The sequence below is a fragment of the Chelon labrosus genome, assembly GCF_963514085.1.
Source record: "Chelon labrosus genome assembly, chromosome: 8".
In the NCBI taxonomy this organism is placed as follows: Eukaryota; Metazoa; Chordata; class Actinopteri; order Mugiliformes; family Mugilidae; genus Chelon; species Chelon labrosus.
The window spans coordinates 10,261,554-10,284,286 of record NC_140358.1 but is presented as its reverse complement, the minus strand read 5'-3'; the positions used below and the strand labels follow the sequence as shown (position 1 = coordinate 10,284,286).

At 41.3% G+C, this 22,733-nt stretch overlaps 1 protein-coding gene across 1 annotated transcript; it reads right to left on the bottom strand.

Moving 5' to 3' along the window:
* Positions 1–615: 615 nt before the first annotated feature.
* On the bottom strand, positions 616–19,726 carry LOC311491343 (uncharacterized protein). The gene is made up of 17 exons (XM_084549248.1): positions 19,511–19,726; positions 18,975–19,256; positions 18,387–18,561; positions 17,825–17,886; positions 16,301–16,562; positions 13,322–13,515; positions 12,435–12,560; positions 12,199–12,327; positions 10,848–10,970; positions 10,157–10,292; positions 8,238–9,682; positions 6,366–7,229; positions 5,804–6,132; positions 5,528–5,627; positions 4,466–5,021; positions 4,001–4,141; positions 616–3,258 (listed from the first exon to the last, which is right to left on the bottom strand). Exons 1-16 carry the CDS (start codon positions 19,670–19,672, stop codon positions 4,014–4,016), a joined length of 5,073 nt encoding a protein of 1,690 aa, XP_084405374.1. The 5' UTR covers positions 19,673–19,726; the 3' UTR covers positions 616–3,258; positions 4,001–4,013.
* Positions 19,727–22,733: the final 3,007 nt, after the last annotated feature.

Genomic DNA, 22,733 nt, shown 5'->3' with positions numbered 1-22,733 from the left:
TGTGCTTTCTCCTTGGAAGGTGTTTCCCCATTCTCGTGACCCTACATCACTATGACAGAGGAGAGCAGATCCTCTGAGGAGGAGGAGATGAAGAAAGGGACGAGGCAGAGGCGTGCGAGTACATGTGAAGTCCATTACAGCACTGTGAGTGTGATTAAGTGCCGTCACTGCAGAGGAAGAGCAGAGGACCCGGAGTTTCCTGAGCAGGACATGGGGGGGCTTAGCTCTCTAAATCCTTCGTCTTTCAAACCTCTGTCTTTTTGGGAAGTAAAAAGAGACACTTGTTTCTTCAAAGTCAAGAGTTATGGTCCACACAATTTTTCTAGCACTTAAGAGAATTGCATCGTGAAATAAAACAGGCTCTAAAGTTGGAAAGCCAAACTCTTCCATTGACTCTTTCATTTCTTTGATCTAGATCTGCCCCTTGAAAGCTTTCGGCACCTTCTCAACAATGTGTTTGTGACTGAGAGGCAAAGGGAGAGGACTCTGCGTAATTGCGGAAATAGTTCTGTGATTTAACCAAGATATTCCACCTAAAAACACTTTGAGGCTCTCTTCATTGGACCATGCAGCTCATTTGGACTTAATTGCACGCCAGCAGTAAAAGAAACAAATCACAAATTCACGGCCTGACTTTTCAGACACAACAGTTAAATTAAGAGCAAGCCTTTTATTCTAGCCGCAAACACAACACAGATACATTCACATAAAAGTGTCCAAAAGAAGGCAAAAAAATAATTACACAGTGACTTTCCCTCCTCGGGTTTAGACTGCCCAAAGACTACAGATCCCAGAGATATGAAGGCAGCTGAGAGGGAGGTGAGGCGTGTGTTTGTTTGTGTCTGTGCAGAAGATGAATGGCATCGGCACTGATTCAGAGCAGCAACAGTCCTCTGTGTCCTGACTGAGTCAACAAGCCACAATCTGGAGACGACTTCTAATAATATAAATAAAATGTACACACAAAAAAAAAAACCAAATCACTCCAATCTGAACACGAATACGTTTCAAATCTTCAGCACAAGTTTCTGAAGGAAAGATTCACATTGTTTTCAAGAAGGACACAAATAATGCTCACACGCATTATTTATTAATATTAAAAAAAGTTGATGGTCAGTTTAATCATTCCCCTGTTAATTCAGGCTGAAAATAACTTTTCTAAAACAGTGTAACTTTTGTGTTTTTAGAGCTGTGACTTCGGAAGATTGGTCTCATTTGATTTGGCTGAAGGGCTGGTCACACCATCGTTAATGTGTTCACTTTATTCCAGTGGAATCACAGCAGTGGTTTTGCTCCCAGGCTTTGTAAATAAACATAAAATTCCATCTTAAGTCAATTTTGACGCCAAATCAAGACATCTTAACAGCACTGACATTTTAAGGATGCAGAATGCAGTGTAGCTTATTAACTGTGTTGCACTATTCCCTTTTTTATTTAACCTCTTCTATCAGAGCATAGACAGCATTTAAATATCATTACATACCGTCTACGTGTCAGTGCTAACTGACTCTCCAAGTGTTGCTGACAACGTCATTAATAACTCTGCGAGTATGTTTAAGTTCCCAGAGGACATATTTCACAGAGACAGAGATTAAGTTTGCTGTTCCACCTTCTGGTGTGACCGTGTTCAAATGTCAAATTAGCTTTGGTTTTTGCAGATTTTGAGATTAACTCCCAGTAACTCTTTCCATGAACATGAGTAAATGTGAACATACACTCACTTGCCAGTTCATTAGGTACACCAGTTAAAACAAATTTGTTCTTATATAACAGTCCTGCACTGAATCTTATCCTGATAAAGGTTATGGCATTTAGAATTTGTTTAAAAACAGAGAGAGCGGTTGATTTAACTGTTTGTTCTACTATTGAACTGCATTGTGTTGTACTGAAACATGTTTCTATTACTTTGACAACCCCATTTTAGTCAGTGCTCTAAATACCAGAAACACTTCAGTGTTTAATTCAGTCCAGTTTAACTGCACCACAAACACCGTCCTCTAAAATGATCATACGGTGAATTACCACTTTTCATGCACCGTTTCAGCATAAACTGAACAATATCACTTATGAAGCTTAGATTTAGTGCAGGACTGTTATATTAGAATACAATCATTTTAACTAGTGCACCTAATGGAAGTGGCAATTGAGTGTAGTTTTAGTAGACTTGAAAAATGTGAACTTATCCTGTGAACTAATCTTGCAAATGGTACGACTTTTAACTGGACATCAAATCCAAACTCATCTACTAAATTTACAGTGTACATACACATAAGAGAGTGTCGTCTGTGGAGCAGGAAGAAAATGAGCAAGACAAAACTCTTACATCAATCAAATAAATTACATCCCATCCTTTATAAGACACCACCTCAGTTTATCTGTATTCTAACAAAATAAAGCTTCACGGGTTTTTGGTAAATTCATTGTTACACCAACACCGACTGCTTGTTAATGTAGGACAGAGAAGCAGAGCTGGAGGAGAGAGGGAGCTCAGTGCGTATCACCATACATGGATTGGAAACCAATGGAGGTTAGACTGAGTCATAGACATGTCCTCACCACACTCCCTCCCACACACACACACACACATATACAAACAGTAACATCAGGATGAGGACACACATGTTCATATTCACAGCTAACGTGTCACACACACTATATGCTTTCACACATTTGTTGTAAACACCTGCCGTTTACTGAAACACATTCAAGTGTCCATAAATAAGCCACCTCAAGAAGAAAATATACATCGTGTTTTCACAACAGGCCTCTCTTGGCTTCGCCCTTTTGAAAAACAAGTCAAACTTATCTTGACAAGTGCTTGTTTAGAAAAACACCAAGTAGGCACTGTTTCATTCAAAGTAAGCCGAGGCTTGGCTCGTAGGTTCGTTCTGAGTTACTAAAAACTAAACAATCCCTTTGGAAAAGTGAAGAAACATCAACAAGCATCACTTAATCACCACTTCTCTAACTAAATATACAGGTGGGCGTACAGTGAAGGCAGTGTGATGAACAGATACGTCTCCACATAGCAATTTGAGGATGAACTAGTGACCATCAAAAGACTGCTGGTGTTTATTATGTCAGTGCAGGCCCAGTTACCTGCACTCACATGTACAGAGGTCCATGGCTGATTGCAGCTTTTTCAAACCGGTCCCTTTATTTGGTCTGAAGGTCCTGAGGTGCGTCGAGTTGTTGGGCCGTCCGTCTCTGAGCAGCTGCTTTCGTCCATCACTCAGAGGTCACGTCTTTCCACCACATCTGTAAACAAGGCAGAGCGTGCAAATAAAAGAACGTCTTTTAGACTCGGACAGAATCAAAATCTTAATCAAAAGACCAAAATTAAATTAATATGATTACATAACTGTTATACAACTTATTTTCATTCACTAATATGTTGAAAAGCGATCTCTTCTTTGGAGGTTTCAGTCCAAAATTCAAAGATATGTTATTTATGATGCTAAGAAAATGCAGCAAATCTCACTCTGTAGAAACTGTGACTGAATGATGAACATTTGTTTTTGCATTAAAAATCACTGTACAGTGCACAAATGATCATTGCATTTGTCTTCTTTACCAGCAATGCTACATCTATGAAACGTTAGCTCATTGTTTTTTATTTTCCTGCTGTCGTGTTGTCCAATCATCTTCAGTTATTTGAAGGTTGGTGTTGAAAACAAACCCCACATAGGAGTCCCCACGCATTTACTTCAAGATGGAAAAGAAAAGTACATTTTATGAGGTACAATTTATATTTATTTTATATTTATAAAAGTTCTAACTACTCCTCTATAACCCACTGTTTATTCATATTAGGCTTATCCCTATCCTAGCCCTAGCCCTATCATGAACTCTCCATTCGTCAATAATGATGAACCTACATATTAATTAAACTCAGGCTAACGTATCCTTGATATTATTTTATGATATCTTTGAATTACTGGGGACATGAATATCTAAACCGGTGTTTCTTAGTGTTTATGTTACAGTCTCCGGAAGTTACCTGATGCTGTGTTTTAATCAGTCTCCTCCTCCTCCTCCACCTTGTTTGTGTTTTTCTGAGAGACGGGAACAACTGTTGTCCCCAGCAAACCTCTTCTCACAATGTAGGGACATGAGGGACCACTGGGGATGTCAGCAAAGCCTGAGTGATGGAAAGACAGGGAGACAGAAGAATAAATATGAGGATTAGTAGAAAGCAGATAAAGGACAGAGAGTGAAAGCACATATAAAGAGAACATAAACAGAGGTGCCTGCAAAAAGGGATTTCCTTGGCATACTGAAGATAGTTACTTATCTTATCACCTTGTTTTTATAATGCTGCAACTCCAGAGAAACATAATGTAATGTCTACTATGCTCTCTCTTTTAGCTCCATTTTTGGGCTCTGCCGACTCCTGGAGGGAACATCTGGCTTATTTTTATAACTAATATTATTCAACACCCAAACCTACGGCTAACAAAGTCACCTTTCATGACGACTTCCGGCAGACCATAGGGTTCATACTCTGTGTCGTCAAAGGCGGCTGACAGCTGCGTCCTGTTGCGGCGGATTCTTTCAGCCAGGCGGGCCGGGTCAGCCGGGATGGGGAAAGTACCTGAAAGTAACAATTTATCTCCAGACTTCGCCACCTCAGATAGTGGGATGGGGGAGACCGGAGGAGAATCCACCACCTCTTCTTCATCTTCCTCCTCCTCCTCCTCCACAGTCTGTGTGTTCACACATACTGTTGGAACGGCACGAGGATACAGGCTGTCCTCTGTTTGACTGCTGACACTTTTCATTTCTATCCTGACATCTGAGGTTGTGTTTAATTCGCCGGTGGCTCTGGAGGAGTTTGGTTTGGCCTCAAGTTTCTCTGCGTGACACTGATTTGATTTCTGAGGATCTTTGGCTGCGTGTAGTGGCGCCGTTTTCTCCGGTGACATTTGGATGAGCTCAGTGTCTGTCTTCATTTTGTATTGTGTTGGACAAGTGTCTGACCATCGTATGAAGTTAATCCCCTGGTTTTCTTTTTCAGATTCCTGAGTCAAGAGAAATAAAAAACACAGTCATTAAAGGTTTAATGTTTAATTCTGATATGAAAAATAACTGCATATTTTTACAGGTGTTCAACATCTATGAAAACAATAAGTACTGTTTGGTTTAGTACGAAAATAGCTTCATATAAACCTTTATTCCACATATATGTTGAACTGTATCCTTCCCCAGAAACAGATTTCGGCTTGTTCGTATTTTGGCTGTACACTGATATTTTCTGGATAGCACTGATTTGGAGTTATTTAATTTGAAAACAACAAATTCCAACCATTCTTCTCTTTGCTTTTCCTGTTATTTTCACTTTATCACATACGCCACATCTTCCTCGAAGATTCTCTGGAAACTGACCCGTAAGCATCACGGAAAAATGCATTGTTATCATTCTTTCTAAATGTGTTTCACTGACTTAGCACAAAGGGATTTTTTGCTGAAATATTCCTAAAACAAGAACATTTGGTGTAGAAGCGAATGATGGTTTGAATAAAATCACCTGGTCAATCATGGCGGTGTCCTGATTATAATCCTGAAGTGCGGTCATCTTTTTAGAGGGATGGACGGTCTTTGGTTCAGGATGGATGCTGTTCTGGAGTCTTGTGGCAAAACAAGAAAAAATATTAATTCTAGTAGTCACACATAAAACTCTGTTAAATATATATGTGTGTAATCAACTTAGATATACATGTTTAACTCAATAATGACTGATCAAATGCACTACCACCCTGTCACCACTATATTTACACATGTATTGAGCCTTGTTGTGAGTTACCTTGAAAACAACAAGCGACCTTGCAGCTTGCTGGAGGAGCAGTTAAGGAATAACTCATCTTCTCTGATGATTGTGATGTTATCCTGGCACTTCTGAGGATCCAGACTGTGTGCCTGAACCTGAGCCTCAACAGTTAGAGGCTGGCTCTGGACGAGCTCATCTGTCTGCTGCTGGTTTGGACTGATAGCAGAGATCTGATCGTCTGCGCTGGCACTGAACTGGTCAAACGCTGGGGGTGGTTGGGAGGACAGTCTCCACATGGCAAGCTCCTCGGTCTGCTGCTGGGTCTCCACAGAGAGTGCCCGAATCTTCATCTGCAGCGCCTCCACCTGGACAGGAGGGAAATATTAAATTCACTGAAGAAAAGTACGAGAATAATGAGTTTTCAGATAACTTGTGCAACTGTGTTAATGTAAGAGAAGGACTTGAAGTCAGTTTCCTTGTGGAGATTACCAACGTCTCCACTGTAAACCTGTTTATATGTTTAATTTTCCATCTTTTGTTAATAAAACAGAGATTTACATCAGTCACATCCTTGTGTGAGATAATTCACGGTCATTACCTGTTGCTGTAGCTGGTCAATGCAGACCTCAGACACTTCATTACTCTCTTCTTCAGCTCTTGTGGTTCCCGTATCGTCCATTTCTAAATCTTGTCCTTCATCTTCAATCCGCTTCACATTCTTTAGTAGCGACTCAGGTCCCTCAATCATGATTTGTGCACTACGTGTAGTCGGCTCTGGCGAGCAGGACACTTTCATGGTGCTTTGGCCTTGTTTGACTTGGTCTTCTTGGTTTTCACTGTCAGACTGTAATGTTGGGTTTGTGGTTTCTGAGACAGTCCAGCCCTCTGGTCTTTGTTTCAGCTGCTGATTTTCCCGTTGGAGAGCGAGCAGTTCTGTGACCATGTCTGCTGTTCCTTCCTGTTGACTGCATTGATCCTCTGCCATCACACAAGCAGAGTCATGGTGATTCTGAGGCTTGTTTGAGTCTACGGAGCCTGGATTTTCTCCTGGCCACATCGCTTCATCATCTTTACTGCCACGAGATGAAGGCTTTACAGTAGCCAATGTCCCCATCTTTGGTTGACTTGCATCTTTTGGTGCAGTGAAGTCATGTGCCGGTGAATTTGGAGAGTGAAACGTGACAGTACTTTCCCTCTCCTGACTCAGCTGCTTTGAGACCTCCGCCAACTTTTCATCTCGTCGTTCCCCTCTTTCTCCCCCTTCACCCGACTCTTTGACTGTCAACGTCACCTCTTCCTCTTCATTATTCTTGAGGCCGTCCAGCTCTTGCTTGCATCGAACCAGTTCCTCTCCTTGGCTGAGGAGGGCGCTCTCCTTCTCTTGTAGCTCAGAAAGAAGACCTGAGATGTGCAGAGTCTGCTTCTCAAAGGCCATTGTTAGCTGCTGGGTCTGACGTGTCACCTGAGAACAAAATCAGATTGCAGGAGAAAGAGGAACGGAGAAAATGTTTGAACAGAAAAATGTAATAAGCCGCTTCAGTTTGTGCAGCCTGTGTTTCATAACAGTTTACAGTGCACATTTTAAAAAGGTCAAAGGTTATTCTACTGCACAGTGTACTTCAGTCAGCTCAAACATTTGCATTTATCTGCAAACTAGGTACCTACAGGCTGAAAGGGTGAGTACACGCAGTGAAGTTAGTGAGGTAAATGTAAATGATCTTAACCACTTGTAAATGAGGAACACAGAGAGAGCTCGGATCATCTTACTGGACACACAGAGTCTAATACATAATTTGCATCAGTACCGAGGTTTTGCCTCCTGTTACCAGATTTATGGTTCTGTGTCAAATCTAGCTCAGTGCCCTACACCGTGCCCTGACGTGCACCTCTGTAGAAACCTAACAACACGACACAAACAGAACAGAACAGCTGTGATTGGTCTGATCTGCTGTTCCTCATTCACGTCACTCAGCGACCGGACAAGTACAGAAAATCCTGTCTACTTCTGCCTCCTAAACACTGTCTAATGAGACGTCTTCTGTCTGTGGTGAGGAGCAGGCATTTCAGTAAATGCAGCTGTTCAACATTTATTAAGTTCAACTCCAGTACGAGCATCTTTGTTTCATTTTGACTCATGAGTGCTAACTGGACACAGATGACAAGCCGCAGACGAGCCATTTACAGCGTAATCACAGAGCAATGCCGACACACCAGCACACAAATATGAATATTCACAACAGTGTATAAACCAAGCTTTAGATCAGGCACCCAACAGATACAGAGGTCTATGATTGAACCTGCTGTGGGAGTTATAGTTTCGGTGATAATTACAGAAACATCTTTCATCTTTCAGTAGCTGCTCTTTGTAAGAACATTAGGTACATTAAAACTTTACTTGTTAGCAGATTTTAGTAGTCAACTTCAGTTATATTGTTCCTAACTATTCTTCCATCTATCCGCAATTATTTACCTGGCTTTGCAGGGCCTCCAGTTTAACCTGGTACTGGTTAGCACGTGCCTTCTCCGTTGCATACTCCTTTCGAAGGCGCTCCACCTCTTTTGCCAAATCTGAGGCAACAAGCTCACCGCCTCCGATTGGTCTGGTGTCTTCCAGGTCAGTGACCACTTTACCTGTTTGAACATCACCTGACGGAGGTAAGGGCTCAGGATCTATCACGTTTTGGTCTTCCTGAATCAGGTCTGCCTGAGACACATGCATGTTGCGTTGGTTGGTGGACTGGCAGAAACGGTGGTGCTGCTCTGGTGAAGGGAGGAGTTTGTTGTCGCAGAAGACAATGTTGGAGTTGAGCTCGTCATCATGGAGAGTCAGGTACGTCAGAGGGCTGTTGGCAACTGAGTGTTTCTCCTCTTCTTGTGAGTTTTCTTTTAATACGTTTCTTAGTTCTTCCACTTCAGCTGTAAGTTCTGCCACTTTTGTGCTCAGCTCCTTCTTTTCATCAGCGTCTGAGTTTGATATTTGGTTCCTCTCCTCACGTTCTAAAGCCAGCTGTGCTTTCACCTCCGCTAGCTGCTTCTTCAGCTGGATATTAAGCTCTATCATTTCACTCTCCCTGTCTTCTTGTTCTTTAGTTTTCTCCTCGTTCTGCTCCTCTCCCCCCTCCTGGTCTCTTTCATCACTTCTTCTCTTTATCTCGACCTCCAAAGCAGACACGGCCTTCCTCAGTCTTTCTGTCTCAGCCCTTTCACTCTCGAGTTGTGTCTTCCATTCCTTGTCTTTCTCCTCCCTCTCCACAGCCTGGCTGGCTTGTTTGCGGCTGAGCTGTTTCAGACGAGCTCTGGCTTCTGCCTCGGCACGTCGCTGGGATTCAAGGTCTTCTAGTCGTTTCTGGAGCTCGTCACGTACGTCGTGAAGCTCAGAACGCAACACGGCATTCTCCCTCTTGAGGTCTTCAGGAGGGGTGGTCTGCTTGGATGTGAGAGAAGGTGTCTTTTCAGCAGTTTGCGACAGGGTGTGGTCGGGATCTGTCACTCGATCACCATCTTTAGAGGGTTTGATGGGGAAATCGGCAGCAGAGTAAGAGGAACCACTGTTGTTTGGACCAGAGATGTCACTTTTTATCATCTTATTATTACTGTTGTTCTCCTCCTCATTACTCTTTCTTCTGTGCCCTGTGCTTTGTAAACACTCTGTGTCTGGGGAGATAATGACACTGATGTGTTCAGAGTCTATTCCTTCTCCTGGCTCTCTGTCAGGAGGGTATGGTGTCGTAACCTCTGCTCTTCTTTCATCTTTATCTTCTTCTTCTCTCTTCTGGTCAGTTCGTGTGGCAGCAGGCCTCTTGGTTTGGGCTGACAGTCGAGGTGGTTGAGAAAATGAAGACTGCGGTGAAAAACTTTGTACAACAGGGCAAAACTGGCCGGGCTGTGGAGGAGGTGGTGGGGCAGATTTTTGTTCTGGATTGAAAAGGAAAGAGAAACAAATAAAAGAATAAAAAAACATATATTTTTAATCTACAGATCCCACATGCACTAAAAAGAGGGTATTTGTTTGAATGTTAAGTGTATTTTAATGAGAATGACAGATTGACCAGCAGGGGGCAGCACTGGGATAACAGTCTTTCAGAGTTCAGGGAAATTATGATGACATGCTCTGAAAGGCACATTAAAGCCAAACAGTCATCATTTTAACTTTAAAACATGACAATTAACCCAGAGAGCAACGAGTCCCTCAGATGAAACACACTAAACCCCAAGATAATCACTTGTCTCTGGTTTAGTGTCTATAATCAGACACCACATGCCTTCTAATTCCTCACCTTTGACCTTCTCTCTACAAGAATTCCAGTTTAATAACATATCATATGGTTCATATGTTATAATATACGGTATCTTATGGATTCGTCCTCCCACACACAGCAGCCTCCTCACCTTGCAGTTCTTTGAGGAGACGCAGGGCGTCGGCTCGCTCTTCCACCAGCCTCCTCCCCTCCTCCTCCAGAGCTCGCTCCCTCTTCCTGCTCTGCTCCAGATTCACTGCCACACCCTCCGCCTCACGCACCGCTTCCTAATGTGAGGGGGAAAAAAAAAATCAAATTAGGTGGATTAGACCCAGTCAAATCTAATTGAGCTGTGGATCCCACAGCAGTAAGAACTGATTGCATTTAGCTAATTAAATGCTAAATCCAACCTCAGCTTCATTGGAGTCAGCATTTATCAACAAAGCTCTGTTTAAAGAGAAATCTGTTTAAATCTAAGTCAGTAATAACTTTAAGGAGGGAAGCATTTTGTCATTTTTACATGAAATGTTTGTGTTTGTGCAAATCCAACATATTGAGAGCTACATATAAAGAGACATACATACAGATTCGGTATTTTATAAAAATAAAAATTACACAAGTATTTTTTAGCTTTATGAAATTCTTTCTGTTGCTATGAATGATTGAAGACGCCACAATTCATTTATTATTTATTTAAATATCACACATTATCAAAATATTTGGCTAACATATGGCACATTAAGATGTTTAAAAATTCATGGAGCCCATTTTCCACCTGCTGCTCATCTACTGAATAATTGACGAATGTAGACTCTGTGTCTGTGTGTACGTGTGTGCATTACCGCCAGTTTGGCTTGTGTCTGAGTCTCTTTCTTCTGGCTTTCCTTCAGCTGTCCCTCCGTCCACTTCAGTTTCTCTTTCAGAGCGTCCAGCTCTTTGTCCAACGCTTGCTTCTGTAGAGACAGCTGAGGAAATTATTACTCGTTAGCTGCTGGATAACAGAGGCAGTGGATTTAAAGAAGGTTGGAGGGAAAGGATTAAAGAAAGAAATGAGGGGAAGAGGTAAGAACAACAAAGCAGAAACGAATGGCTGTTGTTCCAAGTACAGGAATTGGGACAGGAAGCAGGACAGCAACCAGTGATCAATAGAGAGCCTTGGCGTTGTGTAATAGATTGTCTACCACTGAAGGAAAACTAACAAAGACTCAAGCTGATCGGCTTCCCACCAGTTCTGCACATTATTAAATTATTGTAAACACAATCAGTCCGGAAATGATCATTTTTCCTGTTGAGATAATTTATAAAATGCAAATTCCACAAAAGCTTGTATAAACTGCTCACTGTTCAAAGTTCAATGTCCAATGTCACTGACTTTGTGTGAAACTGTGCCTCTATTGTGCGACTCTCTTGAGCCTTATCAGATAAAACAAGATAAAAATCTGTGTGGTTTACAAAAAGCCTGCAGGAAAATTATAGGGGACACTGAATATAATAAACAGACCTTGTGAGCAAGTTTTACACCATGTCGAGAGGCACAGGAATTAAGATTGAAGATATATTATTTTTTTGGACGAGAGATTAACTTTTGTTCTGCTGATAAACAGCATTCTTTCGTGTTAAAACAAAACACGTCATGCAACATGCCTCAAACACATTAAACAAATCTTCACCCTCATCCTGCAGCCATTCCTTCACGCTTCTCTTTCTGACTTTTTCTCACACACAAGTTACACTTTATAAGTTTGTTTCATGCTCCTATAGCCAAAGCACTCAGCAACATCAAACTCACTCACACCGTCTTTACCTTTACTGCTCAACCTTTCCACTGGGGAGAAACCGAGAGGAGGAGAGGAGGACGGAGCAGAAAGGAGAGCAGGTGGGGGAGGAGAGAAAACAGAAACACAGAGAGCAAGAGAGTGAAACAGAGAGAGAGAGAACAACAAGGGCAAGAAGCAAGTATGGGAGAAAATGTGAGATAAGTTTATTGATCTTTGGTACACATGAGAAAAATAGTCCCAGGAGAAAGAGAGATGGGAAAGCAGGAAATAGAAATAGGAAACAGCTGAGAAAACAGGACAGACGTATCAACCGAAGCGTAAAAAATATTTATCACAGTTTCCAGAGTTGATACAGACCATATCTTGAGAAATGCAGTATGCATATTAGAAGACCTGTTGGCCTACTTGTGTGTACCTTGTCAGCCTGGGCCTGCAGGGCATTGTGCAGCGTCCTGGCCTGCTGGAGCTCCTGGTTGACCTTATTCACCTCCTGCTGATGCTGCTTCTCCAGACTCTGCCGCTCCCTCTGGAGCTCTGTCAAATCCTGGAAACAACAAAACATCATCTTCAGCTGTTAATGTGGAGGAGAGAGAATAAAATAAAAGCAAACCCAGATCTGAATCTTTTCTGTTGTTTCTGTGTCTGTCTCACCCTCTGATGTTGTTTCTCCAGCTCCTTGGTGCGTTGTAGGTGCTGCAGTCGGCTGCTCTCTGCATTTTGCCTCTGACACTTCAGCTCCTCTTGTAGCTGCTTCAGCTTCTGCTCAGCTCCTGATGCCTGCAGCGTAAGAACACACATGTGCTCTTAAACCGTTTTTACTTTAAATTACTTCCTTAATGTTACATAATACAGAACAAACGGTCTCCCTACACAGAGAGCACGGGTTTATGTTTTCACCAATCATTTTTCCTGCTAACTTTGACTTTTTATGCACAGAAACTACTTAATTCAGTTGTTTGCCATTTGAACATATGATTTAATCAGTACAATATCACACCAGTCCAATCACAGACGGTCTCCAACAACAGGCACAAAGAAAAATTTGACTTTTACTCCCACTTCACAACTCCATAACAACAGAATACCTTTAAGTCTATATAACATCATGGGTTTTGAATGTGTCACACCCATATTGTTATGTTTTGACAAAAAAACAAAAACAATAATATGTTTGCTGTGCATTTGAACACACATTTGTTGTCTTGTTTTAATCATTTAATGCTGACTAATGACATTCTAACATCAGGAAAGCGTTAATTAATGGGAGATTTGTCAGTCTATCGTTTGTGTTACACATGCATGCCAGATGGTTGTGTTGTTTTACAGCACTAAGGGGGAAAAAATGACGCTGATTTTTCTGGTTTAGGTTTTGAAAGTTCCAGATATTTTCTCAGGGAAGAGAAATATTGTGATAAATGAGGACAACACCCATTGTGTGTTAAAAAAAAACACAGCAGGGCTTCAAAGAAATATTTGTTTTCAGCAGTAGCACCACCACCAGTCGTACCATTAGTATCAGCAGCAGTGTGAGTTTTTACCCGTTCACTGTCCTGTGCCATGCGTGTGCGCGCCAGACTAAGCTCGTCTCGGGCTCTCTGCAGGTTGAGCTCCTTGGCATCGAGCTCCTTCTTGCTCTGCGTCATTTCATTTTGAAAGGCCTTCAACGTTCCCGTCTTCTTCGTCAGCTCCTCCTCCAGAGCAGAGATACAACTCCGCATTTCTGATAAGGATCCTGGTGGATGGACAGAAGCACAAAGACACAGTTCCATCATAGACAGTTACAGTTTTGAAAAAAATAACTAATTGAAGAAATATAAAAATAACATCTGGAAACCATAACAGGAAGTGCATGTAAACGATGCTTGGAACCATACTGCAACTCACTTTTTTTTTATATCTATGCTGTATTAATCTGGTATCGTAGACATGTATCTGAAAATATTACTCTAATAACATAATTTTCATATTTTTTCAGGACTTATTTACAAAAAATCCCTGTTTGCTGACAGATAACGGTTATTGAGTAAGTAGAGGGTGAGTTTTTACATGATCAGCAGCAATACCTTGATGTCTGACAACTGACCACCAACAGCCAACAGCACAGTGGACAACACACGGCTAGAGTCGACGCAAATGGGTCAATCCATAGAGACTGGATCAATGACCACCACAGCTGTTGTCACTTCCTGTCATAAACTCTGACCAACCCCATGATTTCTAAAGCCAGAGTGAAAGTCAACACTTTGCCTACCCCTAATTACACGATCTTGTCAGTTTATTAGGTAGACTAGTGAAATTATAACCGTCCTGCATTTTGTTTTTCTGTGACTGACACAAATTAGAATAAAATCCTGGCAGGTGTATGTGATTTACATAGTTACAGTGAACAGGAGTATAATAAAATACACAGCAGCAAAAACACAGTATGGCCAAAGTGAACAATGCAGCGCCCCTCCCCTCCAGTGTCCCTAAAGCTTAAAGTCAACATTTATTGTTTCACATTGACCAGTCCTCGGCGTCCTCTGAACAAAAAACAAACATCTGTTGTAGAGCAGAGGGAAAGAGAAGTGCTACGTCAGAATGATAAAATGCAGTAAGAGATATTCCTGTAGCTGGAATGGGAGCAGCCAGACGAATCTCCAACTGAGCCAGTGATTTCTACACAACCTCTTATGTAACAGCGGTGGCTGAGGTTATACAGTGCATGACGACTGAATTTCTTCACTAATGCTCAGTTTGCTAGGTTATCATCAGTGGCAAAAACTAGGGTGACCAGATGTCCCGCTTTGTGCGGGACAGTCATGCATTTTCATTACTTTTCACACGTCCCGCAAATTGAGACGTTGTCCCGCATTGTTATTGACAGTCAGACTCCAGTTTCGAAATGCATGTTTTACAATCTGGCATTTATCAAATAGCTGTTTGGAGAAAGCAGTGAGGGCTGTCATCAGGGGTCGGGGCGGGCTGTTTGATCATGTCAATCAAACTGGGACGCGGACGCAGGTTAACGGCGCGCCCACCAACAACAAACAATGCGAATCAGATCAGAACGGCATGCAGCGCGAGACATGGAGGGAAGCACAACCCGTACGACTGAGAAGAGGAAATGCAGCTATAATAAAGACTGGGAAACTATCTATCCAATGCAAGGCGAGTCTGGTAAAGTTTGCTGTGAAGTTTGCTTGAGTCATTTTTCCGTTTCACACGGAGGTGAATACGACGTGAAACGACACAGACAATGCGAGACAAAACGTGTTGCTCACCTTGTGAACTTGGGAAATTTGCATTTAAGCAAGTTTTTATATATATTTATATTGTAAAATATATTTGTTAAGTTTTTATTTGCAGGCTGTTATGTGCTACTGAATCAATCAGATGGCAAAGTAATGCCGTAAGCAAAGGGGCAGAATAGAAATGTTTATTTTTTCTCATAGTTCTTTTAGACTACCTTGATGCATTGGTATCTCACATTGTCCCACATTGTCCCACACAAACGTAGTCTTTGTCCCACGTCTGGCGAATTGGGATCTGGTCACCCTAGGTAAAACTCATTTGGCTTTATTGCTCAGACAAAGGTAAAAATAACTACAGCTCCAGTGAAGTGGGTCAAATAAATTTTAAACTAACTATGTATGGGTACAGTGTTGGCAGCTGATTCTGAATTAGTTTTAGACTTTTCACATTATGTTTTAATCCAAATGTTAGCACTTTGATTTGTTATTAAAAAAAATTGAAACATTTGTCTAGTTTTCATTAATCATTTTAGTGTTTTTATTTCTTCTCAGCTCTTTAGGGCTACAGTGGTTGCCATCTTTGCGTACAGTTAAAATGGTTGCAGGTGTGATGTGTAAGTCCCTCTGCTCTGCAGTGATACAACAGGCTCTTCTCAATTAATCTAGTCAACGTTATCATTTCCATGGCTGTTTGAACAGACCCACTCTCTCTGTCAGACCTGCTCACCTAAAATAGCTTTACCGAGTGGAGAGTCGCTACAGAGCAGCAACATCTCATAAAAATACTAAACACTAACACTTCTTTTCACTGATTGATAAATATACTGTACAGATACATCAGCATGGGACCTTTTACTAATCAGGAACACCAACATGTCCATAAATAGTTGTTTTTTTTTTAAACATAATTGTTACTTTTTACTTTTCACAATTTATATTTGCAGTCTATTTTTAAGTCTCATTATTTTTGAAGGTACACTAATGATCTATAGTCTGCAGCAACCTATTCTGACCAGAGTCTGCTGGTCTCCGATTTCTGTTGACATTATCTGTTGACATTAAGGTGGTTAATGTTGACTATTGTGAGTACCACCTTGAAATGTATTTGCGCTGCTGTTAAGAGTTTCACTGATCATTTTAGAAGCTTGTCTCAGTTAAATGGATGCCAGCATGTCCATTGGCTTGTTCTTTAGGATAAAACTTGCTGGGCTGAGTTGCATGTGTGTATGTTTTCAAACTGGAAGCTTCATGTTACCAGGGTGACCAACGAACATCCCCACTCACTTTCTGTATCCGCCTTTTGCTCCTTGCCCTTCCCACAAACCCCTTGCTCTGGTAGGGCTTGATTTGTGCCATCAGTGCAGGGCGTCTGGGGAGAGGGCGGCTGTCGCCTCCTGGCTGCTGGCCGCGAGTCATCCCGTTCCCATGGAAACGCTGCCAAGGGAGTGGAGAAGACATCCGATTGGTCGGAAGGGTGGCGGTGTGGAGTGGTCTTTTGCTGTTGTGGCAACGGAGCTGTGGGCTTGTCCGAGAACTGGAGCCGCTGCTGAAGGGAGGAGAGATAAAAAAAAGACACAAGCTGAGCTGAGCAGGAACAGGACGTGAAACTAGAAAGAACATTTAGCAGAGTTTTTAGACGACAGTGCTCTAGGGTTTGAGCTCCTTCAGTATAAAATAAACAAGATTTGACTAATTATGACTCACTGCTCTTCATGAAACTTCTTAAGTACATATTTCACTCTGTACAACATCTCCTGCATATTTATGATTATGACAAACACTGAGGAAAGAGTGGGGAAGCTGAGAGAAAAGTCAACACATTATTTTTTGATCTGTAAATAAATGTCCCACATGATGAGGAACTTAAGCAAAGAGTAGAAAGTAGCACAAGAGACCAAGTCTGGTGATATTTTAGCTTTCTCTCATTGTAAAAATGAAAGACTAAAACCAGCAACAATAACCAGCAGTATATATGGATAACATATTCCTCCGTTAGTTTCCATGTCTAAAAACATTTCAAATCAATATGTCACATCACTGCTTTGGTCATACATGTTCAATCATGGGCAGTGTAGTTTAGATGTAAAACTCTTTACTTAGTCCCAAACAAACAATTCACTCACGTTTGGTTAACTCTATCTAAAAACTGTTGTTTCCAATTATTTTAGTAAAAAACTTAAAGTTTTTTTAAACTAAAGTTAGAGCTCGGTCTGGATTTTCATAAAAATTTTGAACAATAATGCCAGCCTTATCATTTTTAACCTGACTGCACTTTGCTTTTAAAAAGGGAGCCATGATAACAATACAGTTGTTAAACTCTGTGAGCTTTTCTGCAAATATGCACACCTCGTCACATGAGCTCTAGTGTAAGGATAAAGTTAACAACCTTGGCTATTGAGTTTTGAAACATAAAAAGTCTCCCTGTCCCCATCACTAAGCCAGGTTGAAAACATTTACATAAAGTAGAACAATTGTCACATCTATCTCAACCACATTTTAAACAACAGCATAAATAACACCATGATAAAATTGAGACGGTCTCTTCGTTTTAGCTATTTAGAGATTTTGCTTAGAAAGCCTTCTCAGTCTTCTCGTCTGTAGAGGGTCATCGTTTTAATTAACAGATTTGCCCACCCCAACTACTTAGAGTTTTTAAGCCGTTAAGACTGTTAGTAGAAGACAGAAAAAAATAAAGATACAAAGTGAGACAAATCCTCCAAGCAGGGAACAACAGCTTTGAGATAAAATCCCCATCATCTTGGATTAGCCTACACATACCTCTGTAATAACAAACATGCTGGTACTTACCCGAATGTGAAGCGCCCGGGTCTGTCCTTCATCTTGCTGCCCTGTCCTCTCTTGTCTGCTCCCTACAGGACAAAAACACAGCATCTGGACTGAACGTAGCACCTACAACCAATCACCAGAGTTGAACAGGAATTGTGGACAGCCAAGTGGTTTGTTGACAAAAGAGGAAAGACAAACTCAACAATCCCCAGAGAGTGAAGGGCTGGGAAAGTATAAGGACTGAGGGAGGTTATTTATTACCTCCCTTCTCTTTTGGGAATGGTTTTTCCATTCAATTTTTCAAACTATATAGCAGGGGTCTTCAACGTTTTCCAGGCCAAGGACCCCCAAACTGATGGAGAGACGGAGCGAAGACCCCCTACTTATGTATATTTGTACTTAAAGACATTTTTAAAAAATTGCGGGGGGAATATAAAAAAAAAGTCTAATCAACCAAAACTTTCGCAACCCCCCTGCAGTACCTCCGCGGACCCCATAGGGCTCTATATAGTGCACTAATGAAAAAACTGAAGAAACTGCCACAGAGAATAAACAGAAGAGTCATAAATGTATAAAATTGTACCATTGTTTTCCCAGGGCGGGGTTGTATTCCAGCACGGTGTAGAAAACAGAGTTGTATCTGCTGGCCTGCTGTTTTGAAGCTTCTCCAACTCGGCCTCCAGTCTGCCACAAAGAAAGGGACGAAGGAGAAACAAGTCAGCGTGGACAGGCAAACAGAGGAAGCTTAGACGGCAGCACTGTTAAGAAGTTAATTTAATTTTAATATTAATTTTTCCCTTTTTATTGCACCCTCATGAAGAAATTCTTTCTCTGTATTTAATCCAATTGTTCACATAGGAGGGTGTACACTCGAAGCAGTGAGCTGCCCAGAGAGGCAACCAAGCCATAGACGTAGGGTGATGTGATGTTTGGTCCCAAAGCTGCTTCTTTAACGACTACTCTGGTCTTGATGGCACCATTATGTTGTGACACATCAACCAATCATATGTGTTTGTTTAACTTTTAACTTCTTTAACTTTTAAAAGGATGACGCCATTGACAATACCAATGAATGCTTATGCAACACTTCAACAGCAATGACATCATCTGGGTTTTGGTGTAGTTTTAAGAATCAGTTTTCAAACGTCCACTGTTCATAACAATACAATACAGCATACAATCCAACATACAAACTGTCGAAACAAAACCAATAATAAAAGAGCCAGCTGTCCCTGATGATTTCTTCTTGCACTGACCTTTTCACTTCCTGGGTCAGCTTGTTGTTGAGGCTACGAGCAGAATCCAGCTGGCCCTCCAAAGAGCATACTTGGGCCTGCTTGGTCTGAAGATCCTGGGTCAGTCGCTCCCTGCTGGTCACGGCCGCCTTGGCCTCCTCCCGAACACTCTGGAGCTCTCTCTGGACAGACTGCAGCTCCCCACGCACCTCCTCATACTTATGAGGCAGAGGGAAAGAAACATGTTTACGAATATTAATAGTGTTGTAGTAAGACTGTATACACTATACTTATTTAATGGAAGAACGTAACCTTTTAATAGGCAGCAGAATCAAGTCCAACTCTGACCAAACTACGTGCTCGATATCAGCAGTACCAATTATGATATTGCTAATAGTATGCTTCGCAGTCATATGTCATATGGAATAATAGCACATAAAAGATAGATATTAATTTATTTGGCTGCTCATACCTTCACAGTTTGTTTTTCAAGGCTGGTATGGATGTTGTCCAGCTGCAGCTGCTTCTGCTTGTTCTCTCTGGACAGCCGCTCCTGATGGATCTGCAGCTCCTTCACCTTCTGCAGGACTCGTCCAGAGAGCCCCACCGTCCAGTCGTCCTCAGCCCAGCTCATCTCTATCTGCCTGGGCCTGAACAGGATAAAGGAATAAGATTAGAACAAGCACTCTAATACAAGTTAATGTTTACTTCTGGATTCGTTCACAAGCGTTCCCTATCTATTCAAAATAGAGAGAGGACTTCTGAGAAATCAAGGTGACTTATTGTGTTTGGCATCCATGATATAATCTGCAGATAACCTGTCCTACGTCTACTTGGCAGATCCAGGAACCAAAGAGTTCCTGGAGGCATGGGATTCACCAGTAGGACTGAAACTCTCACAGTCTGAACCAAGAAGGAAGTACAGGCCTCTTGAGTAAGGTCTCAGTAGCGCTACGTCTGCTTGTGTAGTTAAATAGGATCCAATCCATAACACATGTATCTAAACATGCCATCTAAACATCGACCGTCCCTCCGGCTCTGTCATGTCTTGAATATATTATGTTGCTAAGGCTTTTATCCTCTCAGGGAGACGTCGGTTGTCACTGTTGGGCAGCTGTGACTCAGTGTTTTCCAACACAGCCCGACTGCAATGTTCCACCAGCACTCCATGCTCAAAATAAAACTATTCCATCTCAAACATCTGCAAGAGCACATGTTTTGCACCACGTACAGTCAAATCTATAAACACTGCTTTTACTGGGATTTTTTTTTTATGGGTAAACTTTGCATACAAACACACTTTTAAGCCGCATGAAAAGTAAGGAATGAAGAAAAGCCCGATTGAAAATGATGACCTGGCCAAACCTGTAGAGTTTTCACATGCTTTACAGCCCCAAAGCTGTCACTGCATGGCTTTAAACAAATAGTTTCACACATAGCACACGCGTTGTGTCATTTGTTTTCCTGCTTTCCCGCACTGTACAGTGACTTGAGTTTGCATTCAGCTTAATCAAGATGACACTTTCATCCATGCATTAATAAGAACAAGTGTCTGGTTAACAAGTTCAGAGTAGAAGAAATATACTGACTCATCCATTAAATATTAAAAATAATTCCAAAGTGAAGTTGTCAATAGCAGTCCATAACATAGGTAACAAGATATAATCAAGAGAAAAGCAGAAAATGTTTACAAAACCATGGCTAGAGAATTAATCTTCTGTTATCAACACTAATCTAGTTTAAGGATAGCATTTTAATGTACTGATAATCATAGTTATGGTGCTATGATAAACTTTATCATAGCACCTGTCAGTGGGTGGGATATATTGGGCAGAAAGTAAAAATATTGTCCTCAGAGCTTATGTTTTAAAAGCAGAAAAAATGGGAAAACACTGATCTCCAAAACTATAACTCTTGCGTGGCGTTCATGGTCTGCAGCGGTCTAGTGAAGTGAAGGTTGACCTGTGTAGTCTGATCCAAAAGTTCTTGCGGGTTCTGATTGAAAAAGGTCAGAACACAGCGCATCACTTTGTTTTGTATAAGGCTGTGTGGCTGCAAACCAGTTGGGGTGTCCATCCTGCCTAGTCTGATGCATCACCTTTTCTTTTACATCGATGGCCGGATTCATGTGCATGACTTATCTGGGGAATGCCAGGACCCAGGTTTCAGCAGAGAACTTCACATGATCAGTGTTATTTACTTCACTGGTGGTTTTAATGTTGTGGCTGGCTGGTGTGAATATAATGAATGAAGCAAACACTCAAAATATAATCCCTATAAGAAAGCAGCTTTATGTTGTCAAGAAAGCAGACACCAGTGGATTAAAATATAAAAAAGTGGTAATATAAGAACTGAATTTAGGTGCACTTGCCCGCTTCATAAATAAATAAAGAAACTTATTTTTTTTAAAAATGACACCAACAAAGAAAAAGTAATTATGCCCCATCTTAGTCTTGGATCTATAAGTCTCTGTGACTCTGTTTGCTTAAGTTGAGGCAAACAAAATGAGTAAAGTGGTCATGACGTGGAAACAGGTTTGTTAGGATGTGGACGGAGGAGGCAGAGATCCAGAAGCTGGACCCTGGCCTGTTCTGATCACGAGGTTCAAACAGATCAAGACACAACTTCAAAAAACGAAAGCCTGGATGACAGTTCAAATTCAATCACAAACAGCCCAAAAGATCCGCACAGTGACCAGACGTGACACATCCTTGTACCTGTTGTTAGTGTTTGGTCCATTAGCGGTCAGTAACTGACAACTAACCTAGCAGTGATGCTACAAGCTAACCACACAGCAGAGCTACTTACCATTCACTTCACAGGGTTACAAAGGGCGCCAGTCGCCGGGGAGCCTCACACAGCTGTGACGGTCCTCTGACACCGCTGTTTAAAGTACCCCCAATCTGTAGTTCTTCCGTATTCAGAAGGTCAAACGGGTTTTTAAATAGAATCGACGCTAACTGCTAACTGACAGCTTTAATATCTGAGACAAGATGCCGCGCGTCTCGTGCAGCTGACAAGCCAACAGAAACAGACTCGTTGAGGCACGAGGCGGGCGGGGAGGGGGTTAGTGACGTAGCGAGGGTACTGTTTGGGAAAACTCCTCGCGGTGATGTGAACCTCTGATGACCTCTAGCGACGCTCAGTGTCAATGTAACGTGTCAGCAAACACTTACACTAATACAAAAAATATATTAGATAAGATGAGACAAATAAAATCTTATCTAATATTTTTTAATTATTATTATTTTGTTTGTTTGAACATAAAAAAAAACCCATTATTAGGTATAGGATGTGTTCACTTACTACATATTAACCTACACATAAACAGTACATGCAAATGTGCATAAATACAAAATAATTACGCAAAGTAACCAAACATCGTTGCAAATTACTTTTCATACTAACATTTTACACATCATTATTTAATAAATGTATTAAATTCAACAAATTAGTATAGATTACTGTAGTAATCAGCTTATATGAATCAGTGCCCAAGGCCACAATTAGTAGTTATACAACGCCAGCCAAAAAAAGTAAACACTGGAGCAGTCACAGCCATTACATTTGTAGAATGAGTTCTTTGACTTTTGACAATTAAGTGCATTTTACTAATAATAAAAATAATAATTAAAAAAAGTCGAATTTTGAATGCACAACTTTTACTTATTTCAAAAGAGCTGGATTTATTTATT